Below are 13,813 nucleotides of genomic sequence, written 5' to 3'. Positions count from 1 at the left end.
ACACACAGTGCATTTGGAAAGTATTCAGACCCCTTGACTTTTTCCACATTTTGTTACATTACAGCCTTATTCTAAAATGGGTTAAATCGTTTTTTTCCCCTCATCAATCTACACACAATGCCCCATAATGACAAAGCAAAAATATCTTTAAATACATTTTTGCAAAAACAAAAAAACTGAAATATCACATTTACATATGTTTTCAGAGCCTCTACTCAGTACTTTGTTGAAGCACCTTTTGCAGCAAATACATCCTTGAATCTTCTTGGCAGTGGTGGAAAAAGTACTCAATTGTCATATTTGAGTAAAAGTAAAGATACCTTAATAGAAAATGACTCAAGTAAAAGTGAAAGTCACCTAGTAAAATAACAAAGTAACCCAGTAAAATACTACTTGAGTAAATGTCTAAAAGTATTTGGTTTGAAGTATACTTAACTATCAAAAGTAAAAGTAATAACCTTTTCAAATTCCTTATTTTAAGCAAACCAGCCGGGACAATGTTCTTTTCTTTTTTTATTGACGGATAGCCAGGGGCACACTCTAACACTCAGACATCATTTACAAACAAATCATTTGTTTAGTGAATCCACCAGATCAGAGGCAGTAGGGATGACCAGGGATGTTCTCAGCGCAAACTACCTCTAACCAGAATAGAAAGAGGAGTGGGAGGCCCCGGTGCACAACTGAGCAAGAGGACAAGTACATTAGAGTGTCTAATTTGAGAAACAGACGCCTCACAAGTCCTCAACTGGCAGCTTCATTAAATAGTACCAGCAAGTCACAAGTCTCAACGTCAACAGTGAAGAGGCGACTCCGGGATGCTAGCCTTCAAGGCAGCGTTCCTCTGTCCAGGGTCTGTGTTCTTTTTCCCATCTTAATCTTTTCTTTTTATTGGCCATTCTGAGATATGGCTTTTTCTTTGCAACTCTGCCTAAATGACCAGCATCCCGGAGTCGCCTCTTCATTGTTGACATTGAGACTGGTGTTTCCAGCTACAATAGTCATTTACAACATTAACAATGTATACACTGTATTTCTGTTCAGTTTGATGTTTTATTTTAATGGACAAAAAAAATGTGCTTTTCTTTCAAAAACAAGGACATTTCTAAGTGACCCCAAACTTTTGAACGGTAGTGTATATTTTTGCATTCATTGAAAGCAGTAAATGAATTCCACTCAATATACTCTGAACATTTCATGACTCATGGACCAAGAATATTTTCTGAAGTTTCATAATTCTATTTGTTTGTTAATGGGAAAATATAGTATTTTCTTTTATTTCTTGAAAAGTTTCTGTTTTGGAGATAATGTGTTTGGGGATGGATGTGTGCTCATGTCAGTTCAGTGTGGTAGTGTGGTGAAAGAAGTTGAACTGCATTCCTTCTTATACATACATTTTTCAGATAAAATCTGCCTAAGGTAATGCATGTGTGGTGAACAATTAAACTAGCATGTCAAGCGGTCTCACATTCAATGAGTTTGTTTTGTATATGCACATTTGCATTAATTAATGTTTTGTGTGAAAAAGAATGCTTAAAATAAAAAGAGGTAGAAGTATTAAGTCTAACAGGTCCTGGTGGTAGGATGACCTGTGAACAGTGCACATCTAGCCTACAAGCAAGCCCAGTAGCAGGGTTCATAAATTACTTTGCCTGCCAAAGTGTCTAGATTCACAGGGGAGCCACTGGAACAAACAGTAAAAATACTTTTGCACAACATTTTCACACAATACTGTAACGTCTGCTTCCAACTCACACCCTCAAACACGTAGATCCCCTGAATGCAGCTCACTTCCAGCTCACACTCTCAAACACATAGATCCCCTGAACGCAGCTCACTCTCCAGATCCCAATCACCTGAATTCTGATCACCTGTTCACACACCTGTATGTCATTATCACACACTATTTAGTTCAGTGCTTTGCACCCCATCACTGTGAGGTATTGTTTGATTTGTGACACACGTCTTTTGGAGTGCTGGGTTTCCTGTGATGTTATGTCTCACTAATGATGCTTTTTGCCTATTCCCTGCCGGTACTTTAGCCTATCAGGTTTCCTGTTATCTTCCTATTGCCTGATCTCCCAGACTAGCTTTTTCCTTGCCTGTACTGTTGCCTTTTTAGACCCCCTGTGTATGACCTTCCGCCTGCACCGGACCCAGCTAGCCTCCTCCTCCTGTGGTCCTTTGCAATAAACACCTGCAGCGCCCTGTGCTTGAAACCAGTTCTCTGTCTCCCCTCGTGTTCATTACAAATGCCTCCACACACACTCAAAAAAGGAACAAAAATAGTTGTTTGCAGGGAAACAAATGTTATTTTTTTATTCCTATTTATAGTTAAAATAAATAAACCTTATGTCAGAGAATAACAGGAGACTAAGAGAAAGATAAAACAAATTAAAGCACCACTAAGCACTATGTACAATATGTCCTTATTTGTGGCAGGTGTTTTGGGTTGGTTGAACATTTTAGGGAATATGGGAACTAAGGGCCAGATTTACAAAGCATGGCAAAGTTGTGCAAAGTTTATATGTTTCTCTCTAAAGAAAAAAAAGGTTAACCTGTCTTTATTTACATCTTACATTAAAAAAAATATTAATTCTATACATCTTTATTTTATAAATTATTCAACCTTTATTTCAACCTGGTTAATACAGAATCGTACTTTTTACTAACACTCAGTTGTTCTGATCTGTAGTATAGTAAAGCATGCTTACACACAAAAATGTCCTTCCCAAAAGAGTACCACACATTGCCAGATCGTAATAGGATGCTAAATGAGGAAATAAAAAGAAATGTCCTGTCGTCTACATGCCAGAAGTATAAATGGAGATAAGCAAGCTTGGAGAAGATTTGGCTTTTAATGTACAGTTCAGGCAAAACAAAATGAAGAGTAAAGAAAAGGCTGTGGAAAGTGTCAGTTGCCTTGCCAGTCGATGGAAGACATCTGTGTGTGAATGTCCAGTTTAAGTGATACTTGTAAGAATCAGTAAGTCCAAAATGTTACTGAATATTGAAAGTGAAGGAAGGCGCCTAAGAAGAGAGGATAGACTGATCCTTCTCATCTTTCCCTGGGGGTGATCCCATCAGCAAGACTGTGTCGGCATGCACATCTTCATCATCTGATTGGACGACTTGGGTGTCCCGTCTGTCCTCATTGGTGTTCTGGCTGTTAGTGGAGGAGGTGGAGGACATTCGGAACTTCCCATCACAACCGTCAGTGTAGAGGAGAGAGCGTCCCTGGTTGATTACCTTATCGTTGTTGTTGTTGCCATGAACTACTGTAGGTGAAATGAAGGGGATATTAGACAAAAGATTCTCAGTGCTGCACTCAGTATTGCAGTTAGTGTTGCCAGCTAGTATAGGGAGGGTAAAAGCCTCGACTCTCTGCCAAATACTACATTATCAACATAGGACATCCTCAGACTGGCGTCTCCCTTCCACTCACCTTTACCTGGCAGAGGGGAGGCCAGCAGCCCCTCATCCCCTCCAGAGCCGAGGAAGACATCCAGTGCTTCCTGGTCAGAGATGTCCATGAGGTCCATCTGCTCCAGCATGTCCACATTAACCTCCATGGACGAGACACTGCCAATGGGAGCTAACAACAACCCAGGAGACAACCATGAGGTTGATTAGAGGCATATAATGTCAGCTTCACATTTCAAAGGAAATGTTTAGCAACATTTAGAAACGTTCACGTGTGTGTATTGAAAAAATATATAAATGCAACATGCAACAAAGATTTTACTGAATTACAGTTCATATAAGCAGATCAGTCAATTGAAATTGATAAGGCCCCAATCTATGGATTTCACATGGCTGGGCAGGTGTACAGGCCCAGCGAATCAGAATGAGTTTTGCCAGACAAAATGGCTTTATTACAGACAGAAATACCACCCCCCTCCCCTCAGACGATCACGCAGGTGAAGAAGACAGATGTGGAGGTCCTGAGCTGGCGTGGTTACATGCAGTTGTGAGGCCGGTTGGACGTACTGCCAAATTCTCTAAAACAACATTGGAGGCAGATTATGGTAGAGAAATAAACATTAAATTATCTTGCATCTGTATGCCAATTGCACACTCCCTCAAAACTTGAGACAGCTGCAGCATTGTGTTGTGTAACAAAGATGCACATTTTAGAGTGGCCTTTTATTGTCCCCAGCACAAGGTGCACCTGTGTAATTATCATGCTCTTTAATCAGCTTCTTTTTAGGCCACACCTGTCAGGTAAGGATGGATTATCTTGGCTAAAGAGAAATGCTCACTAACAGGGATGTTAACAATTTGTGCACAGAATTTGAGAGAAATAAGCTTTTTGTGCGTATGGAACATTTCTGGGATACTTATTTATTTTTGTTCAGTGTAATATGGCGAGTGATAGAGAGCGAGTACTTGAATTGTGCGGACTTGGATATAAGGTTATGGATAGGGTTTGGGTTGAGCTATGGTTTGGACATGAATCTAGTGTTAGTGTTGGGGTTTAGCCAGGGTGTGGACATGAATCTAGGGTTAGGGTAATGGCTAAGGTAAATGTAGAGCTTGGGTATAGACATGTGTGATGTTGACTGCACTCACGTCTCTTATAGTCATGAATCTGCAAGTGGGCAGAGGACAGGTAGACATCCACATCGTGCTGAAAGACCTCCTCAAAGAAGCGCTGTCGCTCTCTCAGTTTCATCTGCTGGGCTACGTCCATTCCTGGGACCCTCTGAGCATGCTCGGTCTCCGCTGGCACAGAGAACAACAGAACATATCTGTCAGAAACTCTGGTCAAACAGGTCTGCAAGATCAACACTGCCCAAAGCTGCAACAAACAATGTGATGGCCAGAAAGGGGTAACACTGAACCATAGGAACAAGAAATGACAGGAAAAACTCAGCCTGTACTGTAATCTCAGGTTTTGGGGCTGTGAATTTTTGGCTTTTCATATCCTCTTGAAGACTTGGTTTCCTTGGTACCACTCAGAAGCAGACACTTTTAGCATAATGTAGACAGAGCATGCATGTGCAACATTTCTTACTAATGCTATACGGTGAAATATAATTGCATGATTGATCCTGTAAAACATATCATACATTCTCTCCTTTGTTTTATTCATGAAACAACAAGTTTTAGGAACTCAGTTGGGGTATCAACTTACTGTTGAGAGTAAGAATAGTAGAATAAACCGGGTGCAATTTAGAAATGTGGTTTTGCATCAGCAGTTGTGCATTTTCTCATGTTATGTCAGTCACTGACAGTCAATCAATTAGCCATGTCAGCTAACAACCTTTAGATTGGTAAATTAGTCTAGCCAGCCATCTAAACTTGTAGTTATCATGGCCGAATCCCGACCAAGAACACGAGAAGTAGGCAAGCTACAGTGCATTCGGAAAGTATTCAGACCCCTTCCCTTTTTCCACATTTTGTTACGTTACAGCCTTGTTCTAAAATGAATTAAATAAAATGTTTCCTCGTCAATCTACACACTATAACCCATAATTACAAAGCAAAAAAATTATTTTCTTTTCAAATGTATTAAAAATAAAAAACTGAAATACGTTATTTACATGAAGACCCTTTGCTATGAGACTCGAAATTGAGCTCAGGTGCATCCTGTTTCCATTGATCAACCTTGAGATGTTTCTACATGTCACGTCCTGACCATAGTAAGATGTTATTTTCTATGGTAGAGTAGGTCAGGGCGTGACAGGGGGTGTTTTTGTTTTTCTATGTTTGTATATCTATGTTTAGGATCTAGTTTTCTATTTCTATGTTGTTTTTTGGGGATGATCTCCAATTAGAGGCAGCTGGTCCTCGTTGTCTCTAATTGGCGATCATACTTAAGTAGTTTTTTTTCCCACCTGTGTTTGTGGGTAGTTGTCTTCTGTTTAGTTTTCTGTACATGACAGAAATGTGTGCTTTCGGTTTCCCTTTGTTATTTTCTTTAGTGTTCTGAGTTAAAATAAATATTCATCATGAGCACTCAACACGCTGTGCTTTGGTCCCCTCTCTAAGACAGCCGTTACACTACAACTTGATTGGAGTCCACCTGTGGTAAATTAAATTGACTGGACATGATTTGGAAAGGCACACACCTGTCTATATAAGGTCCCACAGTTGACAGTGCATGTCAGAGCAAAAACCAAGGCATGAGGTAGAAGGAATTGTCCGTAGAGCGCCGAGACAGGATTTTGTCGAGGTACAGATCTGAGGAAGGGTACCAAAGAATGTCTGCAAAATTGAAGGTCCCCAAGAACACAGTGGCCTCCATCATTCTTAAATGGAAGAAGTTTGGAACCAACAAGACACTTCCTAGAGCTGGCCGCCCAGCCAAACTGAGTAATCATGGAAGAAAGGCCTTGGTCAGGGAGGTGACAAAGAATCTGATTGTCACTCTGACAGAGCTCTAGAATTCCTCTGTGGGGATGGGAGAACCTTCCAGAAGGACCACCATATCTGCAGAACTCCACCAGTCAGGCCTTTACAAAAATGTCCAAAATGCGCAACTTCATTTTTATGCTGATGATACTGTTATTTACTGTTGTGCCTCGTCTCTTACAAAAGCTTTCCAGAACTTGCTAAATGCTTTTTATACTGTTCAACATGTCAAATGAAGCTTATCCTCAATACTGACTAAACTAAACTAATGGTGTTTTCTAAAGCAAGAAATAGACCTCTGAACTTTTCACCTATTATTACCTGTCAGGGCATTGAGATTGAGACTGTAACCTCATATAAATATATTTTAATTGATGACGGCCTCTCTTTTATATTGCATATTCAACAACTTACAAAAAAATTGAAGCTGAAATTGGGATTTTATTTTAGGAATAAGGCCTGTTTTTCTTTTGAAGCCAGAAGGAGGCTAGTATCAGCTACATTTATGCCTTTATTAGACTATGGGGATATTTTATATATGAATGCTTCCGCTCAGTGTTTGAGATCAATTGACACCCTTTACCATGGCACTCTGAGATTTATTTTAAACTGCAAAACCCTTACGCACCACTGCACTTTGTATACCAGGATTGGCTGGCCTTCTCTAGTCACTCGTAGGCTCAGTCACTGGTATACTTTTTTTTACAAAGCCATTTTGGGTTTACTACCTTTTTATTTGGGCATTTTTATTGTTCAGAAATGTGGTGGGTACTCTGTTCAGAGAGAGGTTTACTTAAGGTTTAGGGTAGGGCTGTTATGGTGACGGTAATATGTGACCTTTTAGTCACGGTAACTAGGCTTCTCCAAAACTGCTCTCTGATGGTGCTTATGGTCATTAGTCGAGTACCAAACTTGCTAACTGCCAGTTGCTAATGTTCTGGTACTCAGCACTCTCTCTAATCACACTGACATCAATGCAAATGTAATTAAAAATTGAATCAAAGACTTCATGAGTGCCCATGAGCTCATGTTGCGCAACATTTCTATAGGCGTGATAAAACTGTTTTTATGGCCTCTTTTAAAAAGAGGATCCAATCAGCTTTCTATAGGCTAGGCCTACTATGTTTATTTCACAACTTTCCAAATATTAAGCACATTGCTTCAATTTACAACAGGAGTATAGCCTACCTGGCTGGTATGAAAAGGAACCATGGGAAAAGCTCACCTATTCCGACAGGTGCATGAAAATGGTCCATTCTAAATCATAACACATTTCCCACATATATTATTTAGTATATGTAAAGACAAGATTAAAATAGTCTGATGAGTGACAATATTACCACTTGTGAATGATGTATTATCACTTAATGATGCCCTGCATGTGCAGTAAGGTTCACCTTCCAACAGGACAATGACCCTAAGCACACAGCCAAGACAACGCAGAAATCTCAATGTCCTTGAGTGGTCCAGCCAGAGCCTGGACTTGAACCCAATCGAACATCTCTGGAGAGACTTGAAAATAGCTATGCAGCAACGCTCCACATCCAACCTGACAGAGCTTGAGAGGATCTGCAGAGAAGAATGGGAGAAACTCCCCAAATACAGGTGTGCCAAGCTTGTAGCAGCAACCATTTCTAAAAACCTGTTTTTGCTTTGTCTTTATGCAATTTTGTGTGTAGATTGATGAGGGGAAAAACCAATTTAATCAATTTCAGAATAAGGCTGTAACCTAACAAAATGTGGAAAAAGTGAAGGGGTTTGAATTCTTTCCGAAGGCACTGTATATACAGGGTCAGTTCGAACAGCATATTTACAATGTGCAGGGATACTGGAGTGATAGAGGTAGATATGAATAGGGGTAAACAGAGTAGCAGCAGCGTATTTGATGATTATATGTGAGTGTGTGTGTAGAGTTATTATAAATGTGTGTGCATGTTGTGTGAGAGCAAATAAAGTGTGTGTGTGTGTGTGTGTGTGTGTGTGTGGGTGGGTGGGTGGGTGGGTGTGTGTGTGTGTGTTGGAGTATCAGTGTGTTTGAGTGTGTAGAGTCTTGTGAGTGTGCATAGAGAGTGCAAAAATAAAATACAACAGTCAACTCAGATAACCAGTGTAGCCATTTTGTTAATCTATTTAGCAGTCTTGTGGCTTGGGGATAGAAGCTGTTCAGGAGCCTGTTGGTGTCAGACTTGATGCACCGGTAGAGCTTGTTGTGTGGAACCAGAGGGAATACTCTATGGCTTGGGTTTCTGGGGTCTTTAACAAATTTCACAGGCCTTCCTTTCACACTGTCTGATAGAGGTCCTGGATGGCATGGAGCTCGGCCCAAGTGATGTACTGGGCTGTCCGCACCACCCTCTGTAGCACCATACGATCGAGGGCAGTGCTGTTGCCATACCAAACAGTGCTACAGCCAGTCAAGATGCTCTCATTGGTGCAGCTGTACTTTGAGGATTTGAGGGCCTATGCCAAACATTTTCAACCTCCTGAGGGGGAAGAGGTCACGCCTTCTTCACGCCTGTGCGGGAGTGTGTGGATCGTTTTAAGTTCTTGGTGATTTGAACACTGGGGAACCTGTAGCTCTCGGCTCCACTGCAGCCCAGTTGATGTGGATGGGGGCGTGCTCACCCCTCCGTTTCCTGTACTCCATGATCAGCTCTTTTGTTTTACTGACATTGAGGAGAGATTGTTGTCCTGGCACTAAGCATACACCCCTGTGGAGTCCCCGTGTTGAGGATCAGCTTTGCAGAGGTAATGTTGCCTACCCTCACCACCTGGGGTCGATCCGTCAGAAAGTCCAGGAACCAGTTGCAGAGGGAGGTGTTCAATCCCAGGGTCCTAAGCTTGGTGATGTGCTTGGAGGGGACAATGGTGTTGAATGCTAAGCTGTAGTCAATGAACAGCCTTCTCACATACAGTTGAAGTCGGAAGTTTACATACACTTAGGTTGGAGTCATTAAAACACTTTTTTCTACCACTCCACAAATTTCTTGTTAACAAACTATAGTTTTGGCAAGTCGGTTAGGACATCTACTTTATGCATGACACAAGTCATTTTTCCAACAGTTTACAGACAGATTATTTCACTTATAATTCACTGTATCACAATTCCAGTGGGTCAAAAGTTTACATACACTAAGTTGACTGTGCCTTTAAACAGCTTGGAAAATTCCAGAAAATGATGTCATGGCTTTAGCAGCTTCTGATAGGCTAATTGACATAATTTGAGTCAATTGGAGGTGTACCTGCAGATGTATTTCAAGGCCTACCTTCAGACTCAATGCCTCTTGGTTGACATCATGGGAAAATCAGAAGAAATCAGCCAAGTCCACAGAAAAAAATTGTAGACCTTCACAAGTCTGGTTCATCCTTGGGAGCAATTTCCAAAAGCCTGAAGGTACCACGTTCATCTGTACAAACAATAGTGCGCAAGTATAAACACCATGGGACCACGCAGCCGCCAAACTGCTCAGGAAAGAGACGCGTTCTGTCTCCTAGAGATGAACGTACTTTGGTGCGAAAAGTGCAAATCAATCCCAGAACAACAGCAAAGGAACTTGTGAAGATGCTGGAGGAAACAGGTACAAAAGTATCTATATCCAAAGTAAAATGAGTCCTATATCGACATAACCTGGCCATAATGACCATTATCATGTTAGGAGGAAAAAGGGGGAGGCTTGCAAGCCAAAGAACACCATCCCAACCGTGAAGCAAGGGGGTGGCAGCATCATGTTGTGGGAGTGCTTTGCTGAAGGAGGGACTGGTGCACTTCACAAAATAGATGGCATCATGAGGGAGGAAAATTATGTGGATATATTGAAGCAACATCTCAAGATATCAGTCAGGAAGTTAAGGCTTGGTCACAAATGGGTCTTCCAAATGGACAATGACCCCAAGCATATTTCCAAAGTTGTGGCAAGGACAACAAAGTCAAGGTATTGGAGTGGCCATCACAAAGCCCTGACCTCAATCCTATAGAAAATTTGTGGGCAGAACTGAAAAAGAATGTGCGAGCAAGGAGCCCTACAAACCTGATTCAGTTACACCAGCTCTGTATGGAGGAATGGGCCAAAATTCACCCAACTTATTGTGGGAAGCTTGTGGAAGGCTACCTGAAATGTTTGACCCAAGCTAAACAATTTAAAGGCAATGCTACCAAATACTAATTGAGTGTATGTAAACTTCTGACCCACTGGGAATGTGATGAAAGAAATAAAAGCTGAAATAAATCACTCTCCACTATTATTCTGACATTTCACAGTCTTAAAATAAAGTGGTGATCCTAACTGACCTAAGACTGGGACTTTTTACTACTATTTGGCTAAGGTGTATGTAAACTTCCGACTTCAACTGTAGGTATTCCTCTTATCTAGGTGGGTGAGGGCAGTGTGGAGTGCAATTGAGATTGTATATGGATCTGTTGGGGTGGCAAATTGGAGTGGGTCTAGGGTGTCTGGTATGATGGAGTTGATGGGTATCATAGCCAGCCTTTCAGAGCACTTCATGATTACAGATGTGTGCTACAGGGCGCTAGTTATAGTGGCATAAAGCCTTAGAGTTCTCGGGAACAGGAATGATTGTGGTCAGCTAAAGACGTGGGGATTACAGACCCGGACAAATAGAGGTTCAAAATGACTGTGAATATGCCTGCCAGCTGTTCTGCGCATTCTCTGAGAACGCGGACCTGTATACCATCCAGCCCTGCTGCCTTGCGAGTGTTGACCTAATTAAAGACCTTACTCATGTCGGCCTCTGAGAGCGAGATCACTCAGTCCTCTGGCTTGGTGGGGGCTCTCACGCATGGCATGGTGTTGTTATTGTTGAATCATGCATACAATGCATTGAGTTCCTCTGGTAGAGAGACATCATTGGGCAGATCCCCACCGTAGGCAGATCTCCACCGTCAATCGGGGGGGCCACTAAAATGTTTTTCTGCGAGGTGTTGGGCCACCCAACCAAATCTCGCACAGGGCCCCCAAAATGCTAGAGCCGGCCCATTCAACATAAAGCTAATGCTTTTACTGTTGCAGACCCATAAATTACCTGACCAGTGTGGATGAGTTGAGAAATCAAAACATACAATATTCACACAGTACCACAGTGTACTGTATTAATCACTCAACACCCACCAATTGCTTTGCAAATGCCAACTGTCAATTCCCTAAGTTAATCTTGTTTGGGATACAATGCAATCACATTTCCCACCTCATCAGCACCATTGTAATAAAGCAAAGTGCTGCTAGAGCCAGAGGAGGGGACAGCACACAAGTGTGATACACAGGAGACAGGAAAGAGAAATGCAGGAACCCAGAATAACCTGAGGAATGCCAGTGTGTTCATTGCTCAGAGTAATTCAGGTTACATCACCTTTTATGGTGGGCTCCCTTCCTGAACACATCACGTATACAGACTGACAAGACATCTTCTTCCACTGTCAACATAAAACTCAATCTGTAAACACAGTCACTAATGGATTAGCGATGGAATATCGACATCATAAAGTGACATGTACACACATGTGAGCAGACAGCAGATTGATATACATTGGAGACTTCAACACAGCCCTGTAAAAGTGTTGACCTCGCTCTCTCCTCTCACCACATCCATATATTGACCCCCTACTCTGAAAAAAAGTGTCTGGGGATTTAAGCATAATGAGAAGCTACAGGCAGGGATTGGGCTAATTGGATGAGGTTTTTACGCCTGGTCTAAATTGGGAATAATGTAAATATTATCTGGCTTGTGCTGTGAGCACTGATCACACACAGGCAGTGGTGCTATTAGCAGCACAGTACTTAGGCTCTGAGCAGCTGAGGACAGCGAGGGATCAGGATAGAAACAATAACAAGGGAAAGAGGAACTAGGCCTCCGACCACAGGGCTGCAAGCTCCAAATGGGTGTCTGATTGTATTTTCACATCGTCTTCATAAAATGTTTTTTTTTATCCTTGCTGAGTCGTGACAAGGAATCACAAGAAACAGTGTTGTTTCTGTTTGTGTATGCCCATGCTTCTCAGTAAGAAAACGGTACAGTACAATGATAATACCAATGGTGTTCCTGGTTTTCCTTTGTATGCAAAATGATTCAAGGCCATCTGAAAAGGGCAGCAGGCTCCCCACAGTCCAGTCTGCTGTGTCAGCCCCAACCTCCCTGTGGGTCCTGTGGAGTCCTCTGTCTAGTGATAGCAGGAGGCAGGCCTGTCACAGCAACTTCCTGTCTCCTTCAGTCTGACAGCCCTGTCCTGGGGCTTCGAGTCAGCCGGGGAGGAGAGGGGAGACGCCTCACTCACCCCCTGGGCCTGTCTGTCTGTCTGTCTGTCTGTCTGTCTGCACCACTGGGCATCCGTGGGTAAACACTAAGACACTGAGCCGTGTGATGGAGAGCCTCTGACACCAGCCCAAGAAAACTCTCAGAGCTCCAGAGGCACAAAACCAAAATGACACAGCAAAAATACAGAGCTGGTGAGATGTCTGCTGTGTCCTGCCAAACATTAAATGAGTTATGGTGCTTCATAACATTGGTATTCTGTGTGCTCTGTGGGTTACACGTTTGCAGTCATGGAATTAGGCCACAACTGTGCTTCATCTTAGATTCTATTGCCCCTGATTTGGTTTCACTTTCTTTGAACCCACCCTCATTTACCCAAAACATATCAGATCTCATTAGCTGTCACAACCGCTATGTGTATGTACATGATGTAACTCGTTACATTGAGCAACATAATTTCATCTGTCACTTCTATTTTCTAACATAACTTGCAATGGTGTGCAGGCTAACAGCTATCTGACCAACTAAGCTAAACTGAGGCATGTAACAAGCTGATATAATTAGAGATATGTCTTTCACTCCTGAAGCAGTCTCTACTCTCCTCTCTTGTCTTCTCTTATCATCCCCTTTTCTCTCCCCTCGTGGTCATTGTTAACATCAAGTGATGAAAAATCATTACCCAGCCTTTATAACTTTTTTCATTGTCATTTCCAACTCTGTATTTTCTAAAGGTCAAGTCTCCCAGAGCTGCTTTTTATGGAACCAACAGAGAGAGAAGGATAGTGTCACTCTTTTTACTCCCCCACAGAAAGCAAAGCATGGTGTGAGTGATGGAGTTACGATTACGTCATGAAGTCGTACGACTGAGCCCACTGAAACACTCTCGCCATGCAGGCTGCTCTTTTTCAGCCTCAATCTGGGAGATCATGTGAACTCATGGTCTGGGTCTACAGACATTAACAATAGAAAACTCAATGGAAATCTAATGCATGATCGGATTTCTCAATTTTATCAATGCTAGGCTGAAAAATAAGCCTATTGTGATGTTTACTGCATCACTAGTGTGTACGGAACCCAACGCATCACAATGTGATGTCATAAAGTTATTGCCTGTAATGCATCATTGGTTTCTATGGAGACCTACAGATGTCGGATCTTAACTTGATCACTCTTTTGTCGCTCGTTGGGATCA

At 42.0% G+C, this 13,813-nt stretch overlaps 1 protein-coding gene across 2 annotated transcripts in view; it reads right to left on the bottom strand.

The window, feature by feature from the left end:
* Positions 1-2,013: 2,013 nt before the first annotated feature.
* Positions 2,014-13,813, bottom strand: part of LOC115150813 (dysbindin) — a 33,877-nt gene continuing 22,077 nt past the window's right edge. The window contains exons 2-4 of one of the 2 annotated variants that reach the window (XM_029694506.1): positions 4,573-4,725; positions 3,452-3,595; positions 2,014-3,278 (exon numbers count right to left, since the gene is read on the bottom strand). In XM_029694506.1, the coding sequence (XP_029550366.1) occupies positions 3,031-3,278; positions 3,452-3,595; positions 4,573-4,725 (545 nt within the window). In that variant the 3' untranslated portion in view covers positions 2,014-3,030. Of the gene's footprint in view, positions 3,279-3,445; positions 3,596-4,572; positions 4,726-13,813 lie in introns of both variants that reach the window. The other variant, XM_029694505.1, reaches the window with a different exon arrangement.

This window comes from Salmo trutta, chromosome 16, assembly GCF_901001165.1.
Source record: "Salmo trutta chromosome 16, fSalTru1.1, whole genome shotgun sequence".
NCBI classification, from domain to species: domain Eukaryota; kingdom Metazoa; phylum Chordata; class Actinopteri; order Salmoniformes; family Salmonidae; genus Salmo; species Salmo trutta.
Note: the sequence above shows the minus strand (reverse complement) of the source record. Positions and strands in the feature narration are given on the sequence as shown.